Source organism: Molossus molossus, unplaced genomic scaffold (assembly GCF_014108415.1).
Source record: "Molossus molossus isolate mMolMol1 unplaced genomic scaffold, mMolMol1.p scaffold_m16_p_6, whole genome shotgun sequence".
Lineage (NCBI taxonomy): Eukaryota > Metazoa > Chordata > Mammalia > Chiroptera > Molossidae > Molossus > Molossus molossus.
In genome coordinates, this window is record NW_023425399.1 from 20,670,871 (window position 1) to 20,697,185 (window position 26,315).

Genomic DNA, 26,315 nt, shown 5'->3' on the forward strand with positions numbered 1-26,315 from the left:
AACAGAACACAGACACCTAAACTACAGAGACCCACTTCCTACTTCCCCCACCCTATCTCACTTCTGCCATACCAAAATGACTATTGTTTCTTTCTTAAATTGTTCTTTCCAGAACACCACATCAAAAACTCTTAAAATGATGGTAAATATTCAGGTTCCAGAGACCCCATCCCAGAGTACTAAATCATGATCTCTAGAGTGAAATCTGGGGATCTGCTCTTAAGGATTCTAACATACATTCAGGTTTAGGTCAGGGGTCCCAGACGGGATTTGGGCTTGAAAGAGGAGTCTGAGAAGCGTCGGGGGTCCAGGGAGGGATCTGACGTCTGAGAAGAGACGTGGAAGGAGGGATCTCCAAGTGAAGAAGCAGCCTGAGGATGAAACAGGTGCTGGGGCAGGGATAGCGGGGAGGGTGAAGACAGAGTGGTGCCGGAAGTGGTGCGCCGGGGGCCGGGAGTGGGTGGCTGCTCGGGGCCTGAGCTCCCCAGCAGCCAGGAGCGGGCGCCTCACCCCCACTCTAGCGTGTGTCTGGGTCTGAGGCGCTCTCGCCTGCTTGGCGCTGTCAGATTCCTCTGACAGCGTGAAAGAGGAATCTGGGGTGAAAGGAGGGGTCTGAGATAGGAGGAAAGGATCTTGGAATCCAAGAAGGAGTCTGGGGACTGAGGATTTGGGGATCAGAGGAAGATCTGTGGTAGAGGAGAGGTTTGTGGTCGGTGGAAGACTCTGAGCCGAGCGGGGAATCTGCGGTCTGAGGAGGATTCTAGCTCAAACTGGAAGAAGGGATTTGGTCCCTGAGCAGCATAAGGTGTCCTGAATCACTAAGGTCGCGCTTGCAGCGTGCTCTTCTCCCGACCCCCACTTCGTGACCCGGGCTTGCCCTCCGGCCTCTGTATGCATTACCCTGTCCCCACCGGCGCGCCCACTGCAGGCTGACAGCGCCAAGCCGGCGAGAGCGCTCAGACCCAGGCACGCGCCAGAGTGGGGGTGAGGCGCCCGCTCCCGGCTGCTGGGGAGCTCAGGCCCCGCCCAGCCACCCACTCCCGGCCCCCGGCGCACCACTTCCGGCAGGCGCTGCGCTGCTGGGGGGGCGCCGGCTAGGATGGCGGCGGAGAACCAGGTCAGTCAGGAGAGCGCCCTGGGCGCCTACTCGCCCGTGGACTACATGAGCATCACCAGCTTCCCGCGGCTGCCGGAGGACGAGCCGGCGCCCGCGGCCCCTCTAAGGGGCCGCAAGGACGAGGATGCCTTCTTGGGAGACCCCGATACAGGTGAGGCCCGCTGGCACCGTCCCTGCCCCCTGGGAAGCCCCTGGTCCTCCATCTGCGGGGAACATCACCTCCAGCCTCCGTCCCCCTAATTCATTCCCTACCCCCTGGACCTTTCTCTTCTCCCTTGTTTCTGTGAATTATGTGATAGTGTTGGAAATGCATTTCTGCCTTGGAGTCCTAGGATGCGACAAGGGAGAATGATGCCAGGGACTGCAGTAGGAGGGATGGGGGTTACCTTTTGGGGAGAAGCAACTAATGAGGAAGGAATGTTGGAGAGGAGATCCCGAGGAACAGCTGTGATCATCCAGAAGAGGCTTTTCTCTAGTCATGGAGAACAGGATAGGAGAAACCATCAGAGATTGCAGTAGGATGGACAGAGGCTAGGTCTTGAGAAGAACTTCCCCACAGTCAGGGATTGTGGGAAGGAGAGATCTTGGGGAGAAGCCGAGAGTCTCTTCGTGTCCTGGGAGGGGTAAAGAGAATATAAATCTGTCTGTCTGTCTGTGCTGGGTATTGGGATACAGGGGGATGGAATGAATGACCTCTCAAAGTCCTTGGGGACCAGAGTGCCTTTGCTGCCCTGTGGATTACCTCACCCCTACCAGAGCCACGGATCAGGCCGGGATGTTAGTATGGTACCCAGGAAGCAGGCTCCAGAATTTTACTGTGTTCTTTTCAGCCCTCTGCAGGGACTGCAGGGTTGGGAGTAGGGAGGGAGGAGACAGGGCTTGCAGGAGACCTGAGAGCCAAAAGCTCTCTGAGCATTTTTTCCCTAGTGCTCTCTCTGCTATCCATGTGGCCCATCTCTATCTTCCCCTCCATTCTTCATCCTCCATCCCCCATCCCTCTTTCCCTCAACGTCACTTCCTGGCATTAGAGCATCCTTTTACTTCACTCTCTCTTCCTCCCAGTGCCTGCACTTGAGTCTTATCCTTTACCAGCCTGGCAGATCCTGCTTCTCCTGCTTCTCTAGCCTGGCCCTTCTGTAGCTACTCCCAGTCTAACAGCCCCAAATTCTTTCCCCCGCCACAACTTTCTGGTTATCTGGCCCTGACCACCAGCCCCTGCCAATCTGACTAGACTGTACCCAACCTAGAGGAGGTGTGAGGTGACAATAGGGAGCCTTATAGTCAAAGGGACAGATCAAAACTTTTTTCCAGAAGGAGTAGCCCTGAAATTAGGAGGTAGCAAGGAAAGGAGTGGGAAAATGTATCCTGGTAAATACCAGCCTGAACCAAGTCCTTTACTCAGGGATCAGGAGTGCCAGTTTTGGTCCCAGCATTGCCCTGACTCACTGTGTGACAATGGGCACGCCTACCCTTAGTTTACTTAGCTTCCTCTTCTAGCTCAACTGGGAATGCCTATCTCCCAACCCAAAGATTGGAACCCCCTGATATGTTTTCTCCTGGCCCTATATAAATACATTTATCAAAACCTGTTATTTATTTGTGCATTTGTATAATTACTAGATGTCTGTAATTAGGTTGGGATCACGACTGTTTTGTTTACCATCCTTTCTCCACCATTCAGCACAGTGCTAAGCACTCAATAAAAATTGTTGAATGAATAAATTAATGAGAAAGAAGATCTCAGGATGAAAGAATGGCAGCAGAGGGAGTTCTTAAAACTCAGGGAGTACCGTGGTGAGTTAATACAGACGCTGCCCTAATTTGTACAAAAATCCAGCTGAGACCCCAGTCACCTGAGTTTCTGGGAATCTGCACCTTATTATGCTAAGGTTGTGTACTGAGTCTCCAAGGACCTTGCCATCATCTTTTCAATACCATGTCTCCCAGCACTGCTTCCAAGCTCCAAGCCTCCTTTGACCCAGCTGGACCAGCCTGCTGGCTAACATGGCTTCCTGTGTTCTCAACCTGGTAGTGCCACCTAGTGGCACTGTCCCATCCTTTTATCCAGAACCATGATTGTGCCCAGCTAGCCTCTAACCTGCCACACTATAGAACCAAGTGCCAGACACCCCACAGCAGACCCTGTGGAAAACAGAGCCAGGTGATGACCACTCCAACTTTAGAGTAACACTGTCTTTCCTCTCTTCTGAACTCCAGGCCCATGTGTTCCTCTCTCTCCCAGGCATTTGCCTCTAGATGTCCTGCAATTACCTCACCTCCAGCATGTTCTATTGCTGAACTCATTATCTCTTCCCCATACACCTGCTCTTCTCCCAATATCATCATCAATTAATGATACTGCCTTTCATCCAGTCCCCACCATAGAAGCCCAGGAGCTACTCATCATCCTTCCCCTTCCTCTCACTTCCAAATGGTGATCAGAGGTCTCTGACCCCCTCCTAAGTATCTTTCAAATTCCACTGCACTATCCCTGTCATCATCACTGTAGACTAAGCTCCCATTGTTTCTTATTTGTATTACCATAGGCTTCTAGCTATTCTTCCTGCCTCCTGCCTCTCCCCCACTCCCACCGAATCCCAATCCATCTACCATCCTGCACTTCTGATCATGTCACTCCCTGGTTTAACAATCTTTAATGATTCTCCCCTTCAGGAAGTATGCAAGCCAGAGAGGACCTCAGTCTCCAGCCAAGATCTCTCTCCTGAGCTCTAGACTTGCCAAGTAGACTCTATTCATGGTTCTTTTTTCATAAATTCAGTAAAAAACGAGCTGTATCTAAAAAGAGAATTTTACTGGGTAGCATAACTGAAAAGTTCAGGGGTATGAGGCTTCAAGCATAGCTGCATCAAGGTGCCTAAAAAGGAATGGGCTTTACCTCATCTTTCACTTTGCTTTCCTTTTTATGGGCTTTATCTTCAGGTAGCCTCCCATCTTGTGGGGGCAAGTTGTCCCCAGCAACAACAGACTTACATCTAATTACTTTAGTAGCCTAGATAGAAAGACAGCTTTTTTCTTTCTCAATAGTTCCAGCAAAAGAACAAAGTTTGAATCTAATTGGCTTGGCACTGGTCATATGCTTGTTCATGAACCAATCACTGTACAGAGGTACCTGTTCAGATTGGCTAGGGCTAGGTCATATACTTAGTCTAGTTAGGAATGAAGGAATGAGGCATGAGAAAATAGTATTTTTTAAAAGAAAATGGAATGCAGAATGGTGTATAAGCAGATAAAAAAATTAGATGCCTACTATGTCAGCTGCCTCCAGACAACTCCTGCTGGAATTTCACAAATTCAGAATAGCTAAAATTAAAGTCATCTTTCTCCCAAAAGGCTTGTTTATTCTGGTCCCAAACTAACCTTTTCTCAGTGTCCTGCTGTTGCTCTTACATACCAGTAAAATTAATGGTATTATTGCCTCAGTACTTACATGGTAGGGTATTTAGTAAATATTTTTGTTGAATAAATGAATAACTTAAGAATTGGTGAAACAAAAAGTCTTGAGTAGATCCATCTCTGATATCACCTTCATCTACTGGCTTTGCATATCTGATTGGAAAAAAAACAGATTTAAGGACAAATACTGGAAATATCAACTAGAACTACTTATAAGGTTGGTTTTCTTGAGGGGGAAATGGCTCCTGATGACATGTAGAACAATGGAGAGGAGGTTTTTGAGTTACACAGACTCTTGGTTCTGTTATTTATTTATTTATAAGCTTAAGCAGGTTGTATCACCTTTCTTAGCCCCAGTTTCTTCATCTTTAAAATGGAGAGAGTGGGCCTATGTTATAAAGTTATGGAAATACTTTAATGAGGAAATATATGTAAAGTGCCTGATAATATAGTCAGTATCAATAAATATAAGTTCCAAACCCTTCCCTGCAGTTCTTTTGAAACCTCTAGGGGCCAAAGACTGTTCTGTGCCCAGAGTAGGTGTTTAACATCTGTTTGTCCAATGAATTCCAGTTTTATTTACAGACTCTGTGGTGCTGGTGCTGAGCATCTGCAAGCATGCTCAGTAGAAAGAGGCTTCCAGAAGACAATGTTCTTTTTTAAATAAAAATTTAAAAACAAATTACATGTTCATGGTAAACATAAATAAACAAATGAATAACACATATTAGTGAGGAAAAGTAAGTTCCCTTCTCCATTGCTCTCTCCCCATAATTTTTCCTTTTTATTTAAAAATACCTGTATTCATTTTTATTTAAAAAGATATATAGCCATGGCCAGTTTGGCTCAGCAGTTAGAGCATCAGCCTGTAGTCCCAAGAGACCCAGGTTCGGTTCCATGTACCTCGGTTGCAGTTCGTCCCCGGCCCTGGTTGGGTGGTGCAGGTGGCAGCCACTCGATGTGTCCCTTTCACATCAATGTTTCTCTCTCTCTCTCTTCCTCTCTCTCCCTCCCACTCTATCTGAACAACAACAACAAAAAGATATATATATATATATATATATATATAAAGTTTCAAACAAAATATTCTCCCACCCCATCTCATTCCCACCTTCAGGATCTTTTCCCAAAAGTAACCACCATAAATAATTTCTAAAAATTACCTATATATGTATGTGGTTTTTTATTTACATAACAGAAGAGAGTGTGGATTACAAAGGGCCTTGACCACCAGGTCAAGGAGCTTAGATTTTTATCATGTTGGCATTGGTGAACCAATTTTAAATAGGAAAATATAACAGTCAATTTTTAATATTATCCCACAGACTTTTAAAGAGGTTATACTCCTAATATACAGTAGCAGGTGCTCAAAAAATATTTATTAAATGGATGAACTTTTAAAAACACATTGTGAGGCCCTGGCCAGTTTGGCTCAGCGGTTGAGTGTTGGCTTGTGGACCAGAGAGTCCTGGGTTCGGTTCCTGCTAGGGGCACGTACCACAAAAGAAAAAAAACAACAAAAAACACATTGTGAGTACAGCAAGATATTAAGGTCAAGGTACCAAGTTATTTCTTTACTGTTCACAAACACCCAGGACATTTAAAAGCCTGAGTTCAAGGTTAATAGCACCCAGAAGAGGGAACTATGGCTGAGAAGATGGTTTCTCTCAGCCTTGCCCAAGATTGAAAAAAAATGGAAATGACTTTGAATGAGCACCTATGTGGTGCCCGGTATACATGGCTTCATGGAATCCTCGTATCTACCCAGCCAGTTAGAAATTTGTTCCATTAATAGAATGAGGAAAGTGAGGTTCATAACTTGAAGTGACTTATCCATAGTCATTCAGCGAGTAAATGGCTTTCAGGTCTCTCTGCCTCCATTCCTTCATCCTTAGATCCATCCTCCAGGTAGCAGCCAGAAGGATCTTTTATTTTTTTTAATGTATTTATATTGATTTGAGAGAGAGAGAGAGAGAGAAACATGGATCAATGGATCAGCTGCCTCCTGCACACCTCCTACTGGGGATCAAGCCTGCAACCTGGGCATGTGCCCTTGATGGACTCAAACTGGCAACCTCTAGGTGTACAGGGTGACACTCAACCAACTAAGCCACACCAGCCAGGGCCAGAGGGATCTTTTTAAAACATAAAACAGATGGCTTCACATTCTCACTTAAAACTCTTCAGTGGCCTCCCATGGCTCTTAGGATAAAATCCAAGCTTCTCACTAGGCCAAGAAGGCCCAGTGATCTGTCCTAGCTTCCACCCCACTGGCTCACTACGCTGGAACCACCCAGGTCTTGGTTATTTTTTTCTAATGTGCCATTTCATTCCTACCTTAGGGCCTTTGCACCTACTATTCTGGAACACTGTTTACTCACCACTTGCTCTACATATGGGTGGCTCTTCATCCCTTAGTTCTCAGCCTAAAAGTCACTTTTGCTGAGAGGCCGTGGCTGATTTCCGCAGCTAAGCAGCCCCCAACACACACCACTATTGTTTTTCATCATTTTTATTTATAGCACCTGCCACAACTTGTAATTGTATACTCCTCTGTTTAGTTGTTTATGGTCTTTTTCCTCCACTGGTCTGTGAACCGCTGAGGGCAGGAATTGTCTGTACCATTCCCCTAGCATCTAGCATAGGATCAAAAACATAGCAAACCGTCCATATTTGTTGAATGAATGAATGAATGAATGAATGAATGAATGAATGAAGCAAGGTTGGAAGACAGGGTCTGTCCACTCAGTTTAGGTAGCTGCCTCCTTGCATAGAAGGCTTGGCCCAGCTCAGGGAGTATCTGGTTTCCAGGGAGGGTCCAACTCACGCCTCTCCAGGAAGTGTTCTCAGCCCTGAGTCCTGGGCCCCAGGAAATTTGGCCCAGGGGCAGTAATACAGCTGCCCAGCTGCCTAGCTGGTGGTCCTTGTCTCTTCCCAGCCCAGACAGCCACTCCCACCGGCCCTAGAATGCACAGGGGAGACAATGAACGGCAGTGCTATCTAGTGGGGAGTGCCAAGAAGGGGGACAGGGCATAGACCCGTCTGGAAGGCGGGCAGGGAGGGTTAAGAAGCCTCCAGACTGACCCCCGACCACCCGCAGACCCGGACTCCTTCCTAAAGTCAGCACGCCTACAGCGGCTGCCATCGTCATCATCAGAGATGGGAAGCCAGGACGGGTCGCCTTTACGGGAGACGCGCAAAGACCCGTTCTCCGCAGCCGCGGCGGAGTGTTCCTGCCGTCAGGACGGGCTCACGGTCATAGTCACAGCCTGCCTCACCTTTGCCACGGGTGTCACTGTGGCGCTCATCATGCAGATCTATTTCGGGGACCCTCAGGTGAGAAATCGCTTGAGGAGACCGTGGGATTTAGGGACTGGGAGAGTGGTGGAAGTGGGCCAGGAATTGGAAAGGGGGGGAGAGTGGTGACATGGGAGAGGAAGCTCCCAAAGGGAGGGGCTGTGGGGCATGAGGGGGACAGAGCAAGGAAGGGACCTGATCATGTAGGAGACACTTGAGGTAATGAGGGCAAAGAAGGTAAATAGGGAAGAATAAAGAGGACAGGGCTCCTGCCAGCACCCCCCTCCCTCGTAGAGGTTCTGGGGTTATTGGAGGTACCCTAGGGAAGTAGGGAGATCCTACTCTCCCCTACTAGTCCCCTTTCGCCTCCTAGATCTTCCACCAGGGTGCCGTGGTGACCGATGCTGCCCGTTGCACATCACTTGGCATTGAGGTGCTCAGTAAACAGGGATCGTCTGTGGATGCAGCTGTGGCAGCAGCCCTGTGTTTGGGAATCGTGGCTCCGCACAGTTCTGGCCTGGGCGGGTAAGGAGCTCCCTGTTGTAGAAGTTGGGGTCCCCCAGGCCTAATTCTATGTCCTGGTCTGTAGACCTCATGTGGGGGTCTCCAAGTTTGAGCAGAGGGACAGGTGGACCCCAACTCTTTGCATTTGCTCTCTCTACACCCAATTTCATCCCTTTTGTCTTACATGGAGTAAGAGGAGGTGTTTTCGGATCTTGTGTGTGTGTTTTTTTAAGGATTTTGTAAATTGTAAAGTGAGATACACAGGTAGGGGTATACTGTTATTAATTAAGGCAGCAATACTTAAGCTTTTAGGTTCACAATTCCCTGTGAGTCTGATGAAAGCTATGGACCATCCATCCTCCAAAAATACACTCAGGCTAAGAATTCTTTGTTTTCTTTTTAAATTCATCCGAGGATATTTTTCCATTTATCATCATATAGAGTGGGAGGGAGAGAGAGAGAGAGAAACATCGATGTGAGAGGGACACATTGACTGGTTGCCTCCCGCAGGACCCCAACCAGGGCTGGGGACCAAACTGCAACTGAGGTCTGTGCCCTTGACCAGAATTGAACCTGGGACTCTTTGGTCCAAGGACCAATGGGCCAGGGCAAGGATAAGACATCTTCTTTTTTCTTTTTAATTTTTTTTTCTTTATTGACTTTTAGAGAGAGAGGAAAGGAAAGGGAGAGGGATAGAAACATCTATGAGAGAGAACATTGATTGTCTGCCTCCTGCATGCCCTCAGGCCCACAACCTGGGCATGAGCCCTGACCGGGAATTGAACCAGCAACCTCTTGGTGCATGGGTCGACGCTCAACCACTGAACTACACCAGCCTGACCAGGATAAGGATTCTTAAAACAGGTGACAAGCTGGTCACCCATGGGCCACACCCAGAACACAGACTGGTTGGTTTGCAGACTTAAATTTTTAAATATGTGGGTCTTGGACGGTTTTGCTCAGTGGTTAGAGTGTCAACCTGTGCAGACCGAAGGATCGCAGGTTCGATTTCCAGTCAAGGGTAGGTCAAGGGCACATATCTGGGTTGCAGGTTTGATCTCCAGCCCTGGTCTGGGTTGTGCAAGAGGCAATCAATCGATGTGTCTCTGTTACATCAATGTTTCTCTCTGTCTCCCTCCCTACCTCCCTTCCACTCTATAAAAGCAAAAGAAAAATATCCTCAGGTGAGGATTTTTTTTTTTTAAATTGTTTCTTATTGTTAAAAAGTTGAAAATTTCCAACATCTGTTGAACCTAGAGAGACCTGGTAACACTCAGCCCATAGTTCCATATCACTGCAATTAAATTATCTGGACCTGAGTAGAAGCTGCTTCCCATTCCATGCTTGTTGACTTTGTCACAGTTCCTACCACTCTATATTCTTTATGTTGGCTGCAGGCCAGCCATCTCAGATGCAGCCACCATCTCAGATGGAAACAAGTCACAGAAAAGGGACAAGCTGACAAAGTCCATGTCTTGGTTCCTGTAAGACCAGTTCTCCAGGCCCTACCAAAGAAATTCCCCTTTTGGTTTTGCACAGTCTGTTCTTACATAATTTAGTCCTGGGAGAGGGAGTGGAGGCATACCAAGGAGGCAGGTGCAGGAAGCTGGCAGGGGTCCAGCTGTGGTCTGAAGTAGGGGGTGAGGCAGAACATCCTGCTCTCTCAGTCTCTCAGTTTTTCCTAATCAGGGATTAAAGTCTCTGGTGACAGGTTGGAAAAGGTCCATCAACTCTGGATCCCTGCCTCGATTTCACTCCCCACCCTTGTAGTGTGGCTGAGTCTCTGAATCCCTGTTGGGGAGGGAGCTCGAACACTTGACTCCTGGTAATAGACCAAACCTACAGCCATCAACATTGGAAGCTGAGGGGTGGCAGGTTAACTGTTCAGAAGGGTGGCATCTTTTCATCATCCTCCCCCTTCTGTTTCTCTTCCAGTGGGGGTGTGATGCTGGTACATGACATCCGACGAAACAAGAGCCACCTAATTGATTTCCGGGAGTCTGCACCAGGGGCTCTCAGGGAAGAGGCCCTGCAGAGATCCTGGGAGACCAAGGTGGGGACCCTGGTGAGAAGAGAGTATCCGAGGGGGAGGGGTCTCCCTTCACTGCCCTTCTGCTAACCCAAGCATTACTTTGCTGAGTATTTGCTATGGAGGTGAGGAAATGAGTTGAGTAGGATGCTATTAGGCTATGAGAGAGACAGGCAACCCTCCAAATAAAATAATGAACAAAAAAATCTGGATGATGGATATCAGGCAATACAGCAACATCTTAACTTCTCTGGTGACCTTACCTATCTGGCACATAGAAGGAAGAATAAAGGCCACAGAGCAGCCTGAGATGTCAAAGTTGCTGAACTATCACTCACACATCCCACTCTGATTCTATTGACTGTAACTTTCCCAGCCCACGGCATATTGGAAGATTAGAGAAGAACTGCTAGAGGAAAACCCACTCTCCACTGAGAGCAAAGGCAGAAATAGAATAACTTAGAAAAATAGACATTTAGTGAGAGGTGAAAGCCAAACACACTCCTGCGTTATCACAGCTCATGGTATTGGTGGTGTAATAATAAAAAGGTAAAATGAAGGTCTCTTATCCACTATTTTAAAAAGCAGAAATAGGTATAATACAATATAGACAGTTTTCCATCTAAATTGGTTATGTTCTGGCTCTTAAAAAAGTTTGCTTAATTTATAAGTCCCTCAACTATGATAGATAAAGGAGGCTTTTCTGCGTTTGCTGATAGGAAGTCAGGGAGATGGGAGGGAGGATGCCTGCTGGGACAGCTTGTCCCTCCTCTGGGATACTTGGCCTGTGTCTCTCCCCTGTGCCAGCCCCCCCATCCCTGGCTTGGGGCTCTGCGGAGTTCAGCCCAGCCCCCCCCCTTCCAGTGACCTGGTCTCCTCTCTCCCTCGCCTGCCCGCCTCGCCCAGCCTGGGCTCTTGGTGGGGGTTCCCGGAATGTTGAAGGGGCTACATGAAGCTCACCAGCTCTATGGCAGGTAAAGACCCTCCCCCTGGGGACCAGGGCCCCTACCTGTACCACTCCTTTGGTGGCCTCCTACTTTCCTGGATTCTTCCCTACCGAACTCCCCCTCTTCATATCCCCTCCCCTTGCCAGGACTCTCCTTCCCAGGAACCTCCCTCCCCCCAAGACCCGTCCTCCTCCCCCAGGACCTCCTCTACCCCCTGCTCTCTGCGTTCCCCCAGGCTGCCATGGTACCAAGTCCTGGCCTTCGCGGCAGCTGTGGCCCAAGATGGCTTCAATGTGACCCATGATCTAGGTCAGTGGGGCCTCGGGGTGGGAGGAAAGGCATGAAGTTGATGGAGAGGGGAGATGGAACCTCTAAGATTTGGGGCCCAAACCAGAAAGCACCTCTCTTTACATTTGCCCCTTACACCCCCCCACCCTCATTAGGAGGCAGACTCAAATGGTATCTGTAGAAGCCCATATACATCCTCACATCCTCAATATCAGGCTTCTGGGGGGCTGGAGCTCTTAGGGCCAGTCACTCAGCCCTCAACCACCCCACCTACTATGCATCTCAGCCATTGGGTCCAGCCCTGGCATTCCCTGCCCAGCCTCCTGTCCCTGCCTATAGCACACGCCCTGGCAGAACAGCTACCACCTGATGCATCTGAGCGCTTTCATGAGATGTTCCTGCCATCGGGCCGCCCACCACTACCTGGCTCGCTAATGCATCGGCCTGACCTGGCCACGGTACTGGATGTGCTCGGCACCTATGGCCCTGCTGCCTTCTATGCTGGTGGTAACCTCACACTGGAGATGGTGGCCGAGGTGAGCATGTGGAGAGCCCCTCTGCCCCAAAGGACACTACTACAGGGACATTTTTCCCCCCTTCCTTTCTTCCCTTTCTCTCTACATATACAGGGTGGGGCAAAAGTAGGCTTACAGTTGTGAGTATGTAAAACACAGAGTTTATTTTTGTATTATTATTTATTAATCATTATATTATTTTCTTTCTTAAAAAAGTTTTTATTAATTTATTTTTGTTACAGATGTTTCTCCTTTTTTTCCCCAGACACCCTCCTCCCCATCCTCCCTACCCCATACCTGGCTTTGTTGTCTGTGCCCATCAGTTATGTATACATGCATATAAGTTCTGTGGTTTATCTCTTCCCTCCCCCTACCACCTCCTCTTCTGAGGGTTGTCAGTCTATACCCTACTTCCATGTCTCTGGATCTACCCAATTCCTCAGACTGTTATGTTCATTATATTCCACAAATAAGTGAGATCATGTGATATTTGTCTTTCTCTGCTTGGCTTGTTTCGCTGAGGATAATACTTTCCAGGTCCCTCCATGTTGTTTCAAAGGTTAAGAGATCTTTCTTTCTTACAGCTGCATAGTACTCCATTGTGTATATGTACCACAACTTTTTTATCCATTCGTCTACTGATGGACATTTGAGCTGTTTCCAGATCTTAGCTATTGTAAATAGTGCTGCTATAAAAATGGGGATACATATATTCTTTCTGATTGGTGTTTCAGGCTTCTTAGGGTATATTCCTCGAAGTGGGATCACTAGATCAAATGGCAATTGAATTTTTAATATTTTGAGTTAACACCATAGTGTTTTCCATAGTGCCTGCACCAGTCTGCATTCCCACCAGCAGTGTACTAGAGTCTCCTTTTCTCCACACCCTCACCAACACTTGTTGTTTGATGATTTATTGATGGCGGCCATTCTGACAGATGTGAGGTGATACTTCATTGTTATTTTCATTATATTATTTTCCATATGAACAACTGTAAACCTGCTTTTGCCCAACCCTGTATTTACTAGGATTCTATTTACTTGAAATTCTAGAATAGGCAGAACTAACCTCTGGTGGTAGGAATCAGATCAGTGGTTGTTGGAATGGGAGAGCTTGATTGGGATGCGGCAGGAAGAACCTGCTGAGGTGATAGAAATGTTCTGTCTGTAATTGAGAGAGGTAACTTTGGGTTCCCCAGGGCTGGTGCCAACCTGTACAGGGGCCTGTCCTGTCCCTCCCAGGTTTGGTGGAGACCCAGGATCAGCCTCAGCTTCCCTGAGCCCACAACCCCACCCTGCCCTTGGGTTTTCTAGGGACTGAGGGAAGTGCCTCCTTCACTGGGACTGGGAGGATTAACATAGGGCTTACCAACCAACACCAAAGAGTCTTAGTCTGAGGCAGTAATGTTTTCTAAAACTGTTGTCAATAGTTGAAAATTCTTGATGGGAAATTATTTTCAAGATAAGGATGTATAGACCACCTCAGTAGTTCTCTCATCTATGCAGTGGAATGATTATATCTATTTCTGCTGTAGAGTTGTGGAATTGAATAGGTTCGTCATTCATTCTACATTTTCAAAGTGTCCATACTATGCCAGGCCCTGTGTTGGGCACTGGAGATATGGATGTGGTGATAGAAGCCCGTGTCAAATGGACTTAACTGGAAAGTCCAGCAGAGTACTGGTTTTAGGTCAGCTGGATCCAGGTGTTCCATCCACGTTGTCAGGACTTGCTCTGTTTCTCTTTCTGTCTCATGAGTCTACTTTCCTCTGTTTGAATTCACTCTCGGTCAGATGCTTTCCACACCTGCTCCCCATCAGCCATCCTTCCAGCAAGCCATCCTAGAAAAAGAGCATGTCTCATTCCAGTAGTTCCAGCAAAAGCTTTAAAGTTATGTCTCACTGGCCTGTCATAGGTCTCATGACTATTCTCAAAGTAACCACCGTGCCATGAAAAGAAATGCTCTGATTAGCCAGACCTGGGTCTTGTATTCTCTCCTGGAGGTAGAGAAGGGAATGAAGGAGACTAACAAAGACAATCAGAGCTTTAAAAGAAAAAAACCCAAAGTTGAGTTTATTTACTTGTCAGACAAAGGAACAAACACCAGCCAAGGAATTCAATGTACTGAATTTCAGTGAGCTGAGTTCACTGAGTGGATTAGAAGTCAGAGGTTTCAAGTACTAAAAAAGATGAGCATTCCTAGTGTTATGCTAAGTGAGGGTTGAAAATTAGCATTCTGGATAGTTTGAAATGAGCTCATTGGTTTGTACAAGATTGGTTGATTGGTTAGTAGAGTGCTCAATTACATCATTCCTACCAGGTCACCCATGGTTTTGAAGTGGCTTTAGTTGGTTGTAGTGAAATGCAGAATTCAGTTTTGATATTTCTTAGGCAAGTGCTGCTGTAAGTGGAAAATATTCCTTTTCCATAGGCAGGTCTATATGTGCAAAGACATAGAACCATGAGTTCAGGAACTGAAAGTCACTGCAGTTGTACAGAGCTCCCTGGGGAATAGCAGGACATAAGGTGGAGATGTAGGCAGGGGCCAGATCACAAAGAGCCTTGAATACTGAACTAAGAAGGTCATTCATAGAATGTACCCAACACAAATTTTGTATGTAGTAGGTCAATGTTGGTAGCTCAATGTTAGTGCTTTTTCCCTTTCCTTTTTTCTGGAGTACCCAGGACTGATGGGGTCCCTAAAGGTCAGGATGGGAATTGCAGAAGGCACAAAATGTATAAACATCTGATCTATCTGTGCTCCAAACATATACCATAGGCCAAATCCACATGCTTACTATGTGGTGTGTGGCTCACAGTGGTGGTGGGACCATTCTCTCCCTTCCAGGCTCAGCACGCAGGGGGTGTTATAACTGAGGAGGACTTCAGCAACTACAGCGCCCTCGTGGAAAAGCCTGTGTGTGGCGTCTACAGAGGTGACCTCTCCCCCAGCTCCCAGGGTTCCCACTCAAGAGAAACCTTCCAGTCCATGGCTATATGTTTTTGGCCTATAGACTCCTCCCCATTTCACAGGAAAGGAACTAAGGCAGTGAGCTGCTTGGACAGCTAACTAATGAAGCAAGCCAGAGCCAGCCTCCTTTCTGAAGTAGTCATGGAGTCAATTACCCCAAGTATTTAGTATATAGGGAGGGCGGTCTAGTCAAAGATTCAGACCTAGAAGTTGAAGTTCTGGCCATAGGTTTTCTTGACTTGGGCTCTGTGTTGCCTTGCCCCATTCCCAGTCCCACTTTCAGTGCCCTATACTTCATAAGAAGAACTCATAAAATTAAAGTCCATCTATGCTTTTGGTTATAACAAACTTTTCAAGATTGTCATAGATCTGCCTTCGAATTGTGTCACAAGGAAACTGAGGGCCCAGGGATTGAATAGAATGTAACCTGTCAAATTCAAAACCAATGATGAATCCAGAAAACCAAGTTTATGACATGGGTGAAGTCCATGTTTGTTGAACCCAAAGTGGTAGGTTCCTAGGTCCCTAAGGAGGTTCACAGGTTCTCTTTCCTCTGAGAGGCCCAAATCACTTCAAGCCCCAGAACAGGCTGCCTCTGAGTTCAGGTTTCCAGGTCTCAAACTCTGGCCTGATTCCTGTACCAGAGGCAGTAGCATATGGAGCAGAGGAAGAGCATAGCTAGGGAGCCAGGAAGACCTGGGTTTGAGTACCAGCAATGCCATTCACTTCTCCCTTTGAGCCTTGGTTCCTTCTTTAAAATGGAGATAATAGTGCTTACCATGAAGATTTGATGAGATGATGCTGGGAGTTGCCCTGATCAGAATGGACACTGAATATGTATTTGATTTCCATTTCCCTTTCCCAGCCTGTATTCTCTTGGCAATGCCAGTACCTTGAGTACTCTGGGTTCCACTTGTATCCTGTAACCTTGGACCAGCTGTCTCTCTGGGCCTCAGTTTTCTCATCTGTAAAATGGGAGTGATAACAGTAACTATTGTGAGGATTAATTGAGTTAGTTATGGTTTATTTTATGTCAGGTATTTTTATTCCTTTGATGTCAAAACATCTAATAATTGGGGCCTTACATAGGAAGAGGAGGTTGCTGCTCCCAAGAAATGTCAGGGGTGGGACCATCAGGGGCCCTGAATAGTATCCTATCTTATGGGAGGAGCTGAAAGGCGATACATGGTGGACCAGGAATCTGAACACCTGGACACCTGTTCCTGCTGTGCCAATGGCCTGTATTGTAACTCTGGGCAAATAACACTCCTCTTCAGCTTTAGTTTCCTCATATGGAAGAGAAAACTGAAAACTAGTGTTGTGGGTTAGAGTCCTGGTCCTATCCTTGACTCACCATGCAAACTTGGGTGCGTCCCTTTGCCTATTACTGCTTTTCCCCTATCTGATGAAGGAGTTTAGTACAGTGGTCTCAGTCTGTGTGATGGTGGGATGTGGAGATGCCTTGACTCCTCCCCTGCCATCTGGTTATTTCCTGTCTTTTCAGGCCACCTGGTTCTCAGTCCCCCACCCCCACACACAGGCCCTGCCCTCATCAGTGCTCTCAATATCCTTGAGGGCTTCAATCTCACCAGCCTGGTATCCCGGGAACAGGCTCTTCACTGGGTAGCAGAGGTAAGGCCAGCCTGTGATGGGGGACACTGAGATTGGGGGCATGGAGTACTGCCATGGGGCAGGACTAAATCCCCTCCAAGTTTTCTTACACATGAGGATTCTGGGTGTGGGTGCTGGGAGGAGCCTGGCAGCCTCTGTCACACCTCTGCTCTGTTTTCAGACCCTGAAGATTGCACTAGCCCTGGCCAGCAGACTGGGAGATCCCCTTTATGATTCTACCATCACTGAGAGCATGGATGACATGCTAAGGTAGGTCCTGTGGCAAAACCCTGGGGACTGGGGAGGTGGTGGCAGGTGTGGGGAAAGGATCAAGTGAAAGAAAAGCAGCCAGTAGTGCAATAGACCTGAAGTCCCAAGTCAATTTCAGCTCAACCCCCACTCACAGTGTGACACTGGTTGCCTCTCCTTGCACCTCAGTGTTCCCATCTGTACAATGAGTTGCTCTACTTCATATGGCTCTCAAATTTTTTCCCTAGCAAGGCACATATATGGACCCATCTGTTCCACCTTTTGAGTGGAAAAAGAGCCTAATAACAATGAAAAGAGTCTCCAAGAAAACATTGGCGATGGTAGGGATTTTGATTAAAATGTGTCTATATTAGGAGCATAACATAGCAATAATACTGTGGGCTCTTGTCAGAGTGACTCGGTTCAAATACCAGATTCTTCATCCACTAGCTGTGCAGCCTTAAACTCTCTAAATCTGTTTCTACAAAAGGGCCTGACAATAATGGCACCAAACTCATGAGGTCGTTGTGAGAACCAAGCAAGGTCATACATGCAAAGCATTTAACATGTTGTCTGACATAATAAATATTTAACAAACATTATCATTTTTATTAATTGGCAATAGGGGTAAGAATGGTTACTATTTAATGGCCATTATAACTGACTTAAAGGCTAGCTAAGGGAAAATCAGAAACAAAAATATAGTTAATGTAAATTTGTATTTTCATAATTTCATAAATTTGTTTTTAAGATCAATACAAATTTAGCTCTAAAACACACACACATGCCTATATTAAATCTATTCACCTAATTCATCCAATAAATAGTAAGCCCCTATGTGCCAAGTCTTTCTGTCTTCAAAAAAGAATTCTAATAGTAAGTAAAGATTCCTGTATGCAAACCTTCCACCACACACGCACGCACACACACACACACACACACACACACACACACACCCCTCTTAATGAAACTTAATTTCTAGACTACAAACATTAGCTTAAGTGAATTCAGTTTGTTCATGTCAAAATAAATATTTTTTGAGCATCTATGCCTCAGGTATTTTCATAGAAAGGATTAAATGAATAAAGTCAAGCAGCTAAAAGACTCTTGATTTAAGCACTGAATAAATTAAACATTGGCTCTAGAAGATAATCTGAATAATACCTAAATAAATTCATTCAGTTCAACAACTATTTCCTGAATATTCCCTATATGCTAGAAATAAGTAACCTGTTCTCATGGACCTAAGAGCCAAATGGGGAAGGCAGATAATAATCAAATTAATTGCACAAACAAACATCACAAAGAGTGGTAGGTGGAATGTAATGACAGTTTGCTGTGTGTTCATCTTCTACCATGTCTTTCCAGCAAGGTAGAGGCTGCCTACCTCCGGGGCCACATCAATGACTCCCAGGCGGCCCCTGCCCCACTCCTGCCTGTTTACGAGCTGGATGGGGCTCCCACGGCAGCCCAGGTGCTGATCATGGGCCCTGATGACTTCATTGTGGCCATGGTCAGGTATGCCAGCTCAGACTCAGAACCTAGCAAAGAGATCATCTAGACCAGGAAGGACACGGTGGCTGGGTGGGAGTGAGAGAGGGCTCAGGGTTCACCTGGCCCCAATCTCGGCCCCCAGCTCCCTGAACCGGCCCTTTGGCAGTGGCCTCATTACCCCCTCGGGGATCCTGCTCAACAGTCAAATGCTGGACTTCTCCTGGCCCAACAGGACTGCTAACCACTCTGCGCCCAGCCTGGTAGGGTCTTGCTTCCCTTCCTACTTTGGGGACCCCAAGGCTAGAGAGGATGTGCTATAGTATAGCTGCCCCTTCCTCCCTACTTCCTTTAGGAACTTCTATGATAAAGAAAAGGAACCCAGACAAGGTGTCCACTTCATCCCCAGCCCAAGTCTGGGGCTTAGAACCTGATGGGTCTGAAGAAACCTTTTCCCATTCTATCACTGTCTCATTATGTGACCTGGGGAAAGTCTTATCCCCACTCTGGGCCTCAGTTTCTTCACCTGTACAATGAGGATATTGGCCCCTGATTCTATGCATTAGGTACTTTTTAGTACTAATAGTCTGTGATTATGTGATGCTGAGCTGATGGGGTTCAGCCCTATTGTTGGGCACCAAAGGAGGAAGGAAATAGGAATTACTGTGTAGTTGGAGGCCAGCACTCTTATACCCTGTAGGCTGGGGCCCTAGCAGAACAAAGACAGAGATGACCAGGGTAAAGATTATCCTGTTCTTCCCCATAGCCATCTTTCTTGGCTTGGCCCCTCCCCTGCCACCTAAGTTTGGTAGCCCCAAAACTTAGTGGGTTCACTCTCTACCTCAGTTATCCAAGGACCCTGCCCATTTCACATGTAGCAAACTGTGGCCTGGGGAGAGACCAGTCTCCAAGGAAAACTAGGCCTGTTGATGATGTAGGAGAGCAAGAGAGGTTGGAAGAGTGGTGAAGTAGTGCTTACCCTATCTCACCCCACCTCTCATCCCCCTTGTGGCCTTGGTCCTCTGACAACAGGAGAATTCGGTACAGCCAGGAAAGCGGCCACTGTCTTTCCTGCTGCCCACTGTGGTCCGGCCAGCGGAGGGGCTCTGTGGAACCTACCTCGCCCTGGGAGCCAACGGAGCTGCCCGGGGCCTCAGCAGCCTGACCCAGGTGAGGCTTCCTCTATGGTAGGCCTTTTGTGGCTAGGAGCCAAGCTGTGGCTTGGGCTGCAGATGCCCTTCATGTCTCTTGCCTGTTCTCATTCTTCACTCACAGCAAACATGGGCTGGGACTGCTTTGTGCCAGGCCCCTCCTAGACACTAGGGACATGGGCTGTACTGAGTTTCTTAGTGGAAATGAAGCCCTGATGCTCCCTGTCTTCCCAGGTTGCAGGAGAAACTGCAGAACCAGTAGAATTGACAAGTGATACAGCATGTGGGCTGCCTGAGTTCTGTCAATCTCAAATTCCATCATGCCCTACTCAGCATCTAAATAGAGAAGCAGCCCTCTTTAGTATCTGGTTTTGAAAGGAGGGGTCTGCTGCTCTCCAAAATGCCTCACAACAATTCCACAAATGTCTTGAGCACCTATGTATGTGCCAGGCACATAATTTGGCAGTTGGTGAGTTCACTAACCTGAGTCTTGGAATCAGATACCCCTGAGTCCTAGCCTAACTGCTGCCAATTTCCAACTGTGTGATGTTGGAGAATTCACTTAACCTCTCTGAACCTGTCACCTCATCTATAAAATGGAGATAACAATAGCTAACATATACAGAGTTCTTACTAAGTGCTGGGCATGGTGTTACGTGTGTTCTCTTTTAACCTTCCCAACTTTGGAAGGAATCCTTATTTCTATGTCATATATCAGGAACCAGCAGCCCAGAGAGGTTAAGAAGTGATGTCCAGTTTAGTAAGAATGGGCAGACCGTTGGTACCAGAGCCTACCCACACTCCAAACCAATAAGCTAAAAGTACCCACACTATAACCTAAACTTTCCCCAACCATTAACCTTGTCCTGGCCAGGGAGAAAGGAGGCCAGCCCTGGGCTGGATTAAAGGAGACGAGGTGCTAGCGATGCCTCTTCCCTGGCTCTCACTAAACTCTGGATGAATCACTCTTCTTCTCCGGCCCTCGCTTTCCCCTCTGTGAAATGGGGAAGTCATCAAAGGCCTGCCTGTCTTCTGGGGCTGTTGAGAAACCCAGATGACACCTCTTGTGCAAGGAATCTAAAGACTAAGGAATCTGGGCCAGAGATAGGGACTGTAGAGACCTGAACCCCCATCTCTGGGAAAGCCCTGACTTCTGCTCTTTGGTTGCCCACAGGTTCTGCTGAATGTCCTGACCTTTAACCAGAACCTGAGTGAAAGCCTGGTCCGTGGCCGCCTGCATCCAGACCTGCAGTCCAACCTCCTGCAGGTGGACAGTGAGTGTCCCCATGGAGTAGGCACAGGTCCTGGTGGAGAAAGAGGCTCCTCCCAAGGGTATCCCTGCCTCAACCAGCATCAACTCTCTGCCACTGAAAGTTTGGTTTCTTCCAACTGACTCCTAACAGTAAAAGATCTGGGGGATTAGAACCATCCTGCCATTTCCTGGCTGTGTGGTCTTGGGAAATGTATGTCTCCACTCTGAGCCTCAGTTTTCTTATTTGTAAAATAAGATTCAGTTGTTCATTCTGCAAACGATTCATTCAGCAGTTTGTATTGAGTACATACTATGTGCCAGGCATTATCCTAGATGCTGGGGACATTGCATTTACAGGCAGGCAGGAAAAAATAATAACAATAATAATAGAAAGCAAAATAAATGCCCTGCAGAGCATTAAATCAGGATAATGTATATATAGGGCTGACTCAATGATTGAGGAAGGCTTCTCTTTGGTAACATTTAAGCTGTGATCTGAAGAGAAAAAGCCCACCATGCAAAGAACTGGGGCTTTGTATGCCAAGGGAATGAGTGCAAATAATTCAGGGCAGGAATGAGCTTGGTGTGTTTTAGGAGTAGAAAGTAAACAAGGGTGAGTGAGGATGAGATGAGATCAGAGAGGCAGGCAGGGGCCAGTTCATGGACCTTATAGGTTATGGTGAGAAGGTAGACTTTCCTCTAAGAAGGTCAAGTGCTTAATTTTGGACACAGCTTAATTTTGTAAATGGGAAAGTATGTGTACCTTCGAGGAGTTTTTATTACAACAGACAATGTATTATACAAGTTCAAAGGGGATATATATTGAATGAGACATGGTCCTTGACTGCTCAGTTCCATTATCCCCATTTTATAGAGAAAGAAATTGATACCCACAGAGGTTATAAACTAGTCAAAGATCAACTAGTAAGTTGACAGAATTGAGAGAGAATACCTGGCTGATACCAAAGACTCGGTTCTTTACTGCATGACTCTAGATATCTCCTAGACTGAAGCATGTTAGAAGCCACACACCTAGATCCTCAGGAGTCACACCCTGTAGTTGGCTGGTGACACTTTGGATCCCAACTGATGGATGATGACACTAAGTACTTGAAAATTAATTCTGCTCAACCAGTATCTTCCAGTCTCTATCAAATATGAGGCTTTATTCTAAGTTACCTGGGGGTAAGGGGACTCATCCTAGCCCTCCCTTGAGGGGCTTGCAGTCTAAGACAGGGGCATGATGAGTGGAGGCTTGGTGAAGGGAAAGTTCATCCACCTGGGGACTCTGGGATGCTTAATGGAAGAGGTGACAGCTGGCTGGGTCTTAAGTATGAGCAGGAATTTGGCATGTGAAGGCAAAGAACATTCTGGACAGGGGAACAGCCTGGGCAAAAGCCAGAAAGATTGGCCAGAGAGCAGCCAAGAGGCCAGCTGGACTAGAGACACTGTTTCCAAATTTCAGAATTTATCCATCATTTTCATGACTTTTGCCACATCTACAAATCATCTAGCCCATTCTTTACACAATGTGTCTATAAATACATTTAACCTGAATGTATTTTTAAAGTAAATCTTATAGCCCTGGTCAGTTTGGCTCAGCGGTCAGAGTGACGGCCTGAGGACCCGAGTCGCAGGTTCGACTCCAGTCAAGGGCACATACCCTGGTTATGGTTCAATCCCTAGCCGTGGTTGGGATTGTGCGAAAGACAACCAGTCAATATGTCTCTCTTACGTAGGTTTCTCTCTCACTCGCTCTCTCCCTCCCTCCCACTCTATCTGAAAATCAATGGGAAAATGTCCTTTTAAAATCCTTGTGAGGATTTTTAAAAAGTAAATCTTATAGCATAATCCTAAATGAAAAATTGGCATTATTTGCCAAAAATAGACAATAAATAACTATAAAAAGTCATATATTTTTAGGTTTTAGTTAGATATTGTTGCCCCAAGAAAGCTCTAAGGGCTACTCTTTCTTTATTATTATTTTTTTTGATCTTCACCCGAGGACATTTTCCCATTTTTTATTCAGATAGAGTGGGAGGGAGAGAGAGGAAGAAAGAGAAAGAGAAACATTGATGTGACAGGGACACATCAAATGGCTGCCACCTGCACTACTCAACCAGGGCCGGGGACAAACTGCAACCAAAGCACATGCCCTTAGCGGGAACCAAACCCGGGTCTCTCTGGACTGCGGGCCGACGCTCTAACCGCTGAGCCAAACTGGCCAGGGCATGCTCTTTCTATTAAGGAAGATTAGAGCCCTGGCCAGTTTGGCTCAGCGGTTAGAGCGTCAGCCTGCAGACCAGAGAGTCTTGGGTTTGGTTCACGATAAGGGCACATACCTCGGTTGCAGTTTGTCCCTGGCCCCCGTAGGGGTCGGGTGGGTGGCAACCAATCGATGTGTCTCTCTCATGTCGATGTTTCTCTCTCTCTCTTCCTTCCTCTCCCTCCCGCTCTTTCTGAAGAAAAAAAAAGAAATGTTTGAGACCAGGCTGAAATATACTCCTTGCTATTATCAAACAGATTGAAAATGAATCACAAGACTCAGTGATTTAATGCTATTTAATATTGTGTCTTTATCTCAAGAACTACCCAAAATAATCCCATTTGGGTAAATAATACTTTATTTTTGTTGAGGAGCAGTGAGGGGTGAAGGCATAGAGCTTAGCATGGAGGTCCATGTTAAAAAGGATGGACTTCATCCAATTGAGTAGAGGAGAGATATGACTTGATTTATTTTGTATAGGGGAGGCCCAGCAAGAGATGAAGACCTGAAATTATGCAAGAGAATGGGGATTTATTCATTTATCCAGTAAATACTTGCATAACATTTACTATGTCCTCACCCTGTTTTAGGCACTGGTACTAGTGAACAAGACAACATCCCTGCCTTTATTTTTTTATGTTTACATTTTTGATTTTTTTATAGAGAGAGGGAGAGAGAGTGAAACATCAATGTGAGAGAGAAACATCGATCAGCTGCCTCCTGCACGTCCCCTACTGGGGATCGAACCCACATCCCAGGCATGTGTCTGACCTGGATCAAACTAGGACCTCTCAGTCCATGGGACTGATGCTCAATAAGCCACACCAGCTGGGCAACATCCCTGCCTTTAAAAAGCTTATAATCTAGTGGAGGGAGACATAGTAAATAAATAATACAAGTAGCATTAAGTATTTTGAAAGAAAACAAAACAAGGTAAGGATAACAAGGGCTGATATTTTAGATAGTGATCCGAGAAGTTCTTAAAAGATTGGAATGAAGTAAGGGAGGCAGTTTTGTGACTCTCTAGGAGGAGAGCATTCCAGATATAGAGAAAACAAGTGCAAAGTCCCTGAGGTAGGAGCATGTTTGACTTCCTTGATGGACAACAAGGAGGCTAAAGCAGAGTTAAGGGAGAGAAAGGAAGGAAGTGAGAGGAGGAGTTTAGAGAGATAGTGAGGTCCCAGATGATGTTGGGCCTTAGAGGCCTTGGTAAGGTCTTTGGATTTTATTCTAAGAGTCATCAAAGTTGAGGGGGGAGTGATATGGTCTAATGGTTTAAAGACCCTTTGACTACTGTGTGAATAGGCTGTAAGGAAGGCAGAACTGAAAACATAAAGGCCAGCCTGGGCCAGTATTCTCAGTGGTTAGAGCATCAGCCCACACACCAGAGGGTTGCAGGTTTGATCCCTGGCTCTGGTTGGGGTCGTGCGGGAGGCAACCAATCAATGTGTCTCTCTCACATCAGTGTCTCCACCCCCTAAAAATTAATGGAAAAAATAACCTTGGGTGAGGATTAACAAAACAAAAAAATTAAAACAGAAAGACAGATAGTGGGCTATGTAGTAATCCTAGCAAGCAATGATGGCAGCTTGACTTAGGCAGGTAGAGCTAAGACCCCAGAACCCCTTTCCCAATTCTTAATGAATGACTGTATATTATTGATCACTACTGTATGCAAGGCTCTGAGCTCAGTGCTTTCTGTGTATTATCTCCTTTAATCCCTGCAACAACTTCATGTAGTAGGTTTTCGCATAATCCTCATTTTATGCTTGGAGAGACTGAGGCTCAGAGAGGTAAAGCAATTTGCCCAAGGTCATACAGTTCCTCAGTAGAGCATCCAGGACCAGGACTCAGGTCTGACTATAGGACTCCTGAGCTAGTGCTCTGAACACTCTGAATGTGTTTATGTTGGGGGATGGTTTTCAGGTGAGTTCACAGAGGAAGAGATTGAGTTCCTGGAAACCAGGGGTCACCACGTGGAGAAGGTAGATGTCTTATCCTGGGTCCATGGCAGTCGGAGAACCAACAACTTCATCATCGGTGTGAAGGATCCTCGGAGCCCAGATGCAGCAGGAGCCACCATCCTGTAGAGCAGCAGGGTGGGGCGGGGGTCTCTGCTCCCCCCCCTTTGCATGTTCCTAGAGTCCCTCCTTTTCCCAGGTCAGGTCTCAGGGGGGCCCCAGATCAGGGTCCAGAGGGGATGTTTAGCAAACCCTTTCCCAGAGTAACTGGAAAATTCTCCATCTGGAGGTCTGTGGTGGTATGTCGGTGTTCATAACCAGGCAAACAGGACCTTGAGGAGTCAGATTATCTGTCTCCTTTCCCTCAGCCATGCTGGCCTTGAGCTTAGGGATGTGCTTGCAAACCCTTCGGAAGGGTCCTCAAAACCCCAACATCTCCAGTCTGGCCTTACCTGGGCCTTGTCTTCCGATTCCCTTCTGTCCTCAGCCTCATTTCTTAAATGACTAGGATTTTTTTAATGGACCATTCTGAGAAGAGGGTATTCCTCTCTTCCTCCCACCAGGTTGAGGCAGGGGCATTGCATCTGGGGCCCAGGGTGTGGAATCCCTAGGGGTGGGGGTGGGGATCAGCTCAGGGGCTTCCATTTGCAAAGGGGAATTAAAGAAATAATATTGCTTAACCATGGCTCTGGCTTGATTTATGTTCGGCTGTGTTGGAAGTGGAGGGAGAGAGGAGACCTCAGCTCATCTTGTCCTACTAGCCCTTACTCCAGGGCAAACTGGAGTCAATTTTGTGAGGGTCATAATAATATCTAAGATTGTATTATACAAATTATAAAGTAATTACTAATAACTATCATTATAGATGGCATCTATTGAACACTTAATGTGTGTCAGGCTCTACACTAATTTTTAGTCTTCACTATGAACCTCATCAGGTAGGTACTAATACTATGCCTATTTTACAGATGGGAAGCTACCATAAAAGGTTAAGGGACTTGTCTAAGGTTCCTCATGTATTAAATGATGAACTGGGATTCAATCTCAGGATGTTCAACTCTTAATTTGTGCTCATAACCATTTGTACATCTACTAGGTGAACTATTTGTTATAAAGTATACTATATACAATATATATCAAACAGTAAGTACCTTTTATACATTATGGCATTCATACATGCATGTATCCATGCATTATATTCCAGGTACTTTGTTAAGTACTAGAGATTCAGCACTGAACAAGAGTATTTCTT

The 26,315-nt window shown here is 46.5% G+C and overlaps 1 protein-coding gene and 1 long non-coding RNA gene across 6 annotated transcripts in view; one reads left to right on the top strand and one right to left on the bottom strand.

The window, feature by feature from the left end:
- Positions 1–1,065: 1,065 nt before the first annotated feature.
- GGT7 (gamma-glutamyltransferase 7) lies at positions 1,066–25,646 on the top strand. 3 transcript variants are annotated; one of them, XM_036245831.1, is made up of 15 exons: positions 1,066–1,268; positions 7,632–7,867; positions 8,202–8,353; positions 10,268–10,385; positions 11,268–11,335; positions 11,544–11,617; positions 11,936–12,132; positions 14,960–15,047; positions 16,587–16,714; positions 16,875–16,963; positions 18,311–18,460; positions 18,579–18,696; positions 19,466–19,603; positions 20,759–20,858; positions 25,029–25,646. In XM_036245831.1, the coding sequence occupies exons 1-15, from the start codon at positions 1,100–1,102 to the stop codon at positions 25,190–25,192; spliced, it is 1,989 nt and encodes a 662-aa protein (XP_036101724.1). In that variant the 5' UTR covers positions 1,066–1,099; the 3' UTR covers positions 25,193–25,646. The 3 variants fall into 3 exon arrangements, with proteins under 3 accessions (XP_036101724.1, XP_036101723.1, XP_036101725.1); XM_036245830.1 differs by having other exon boundaries at positions 1,095–1,268; positions 10,268–10,397; XM_036245832.1 differs by having other exon boundaries at positions 1,095–1,268; positions 20,759–20,851; positions 25,029–25,194.
- LOC118619129 overlaps positions 4,596–26,315 on the bottom strand; it is a 30,892-nt gene continuing 9,172 nt past the window's right edge. Inside the window, exons 2-4 of one of the 3 annotated variants that reach the window (XR_004957141.1) lie at positions 15,861–16,047; positions 13,181–13,952; positions 4,596–4,684 (exon numbers count right to left, since the gene is read on the bottom strand). This is a non-coding gene — a long non-coding RNA (uncharacterized LOC118619129). Of the gene's footprint in view, positions 4,685–13,095; positions 13,953–15,860; positions 16,048–26,315 lie in introns of those variants that run through there. The other 2 variants (XR_004957142.1, XR_004957140.1) reach the window with 2 other exon arrangements.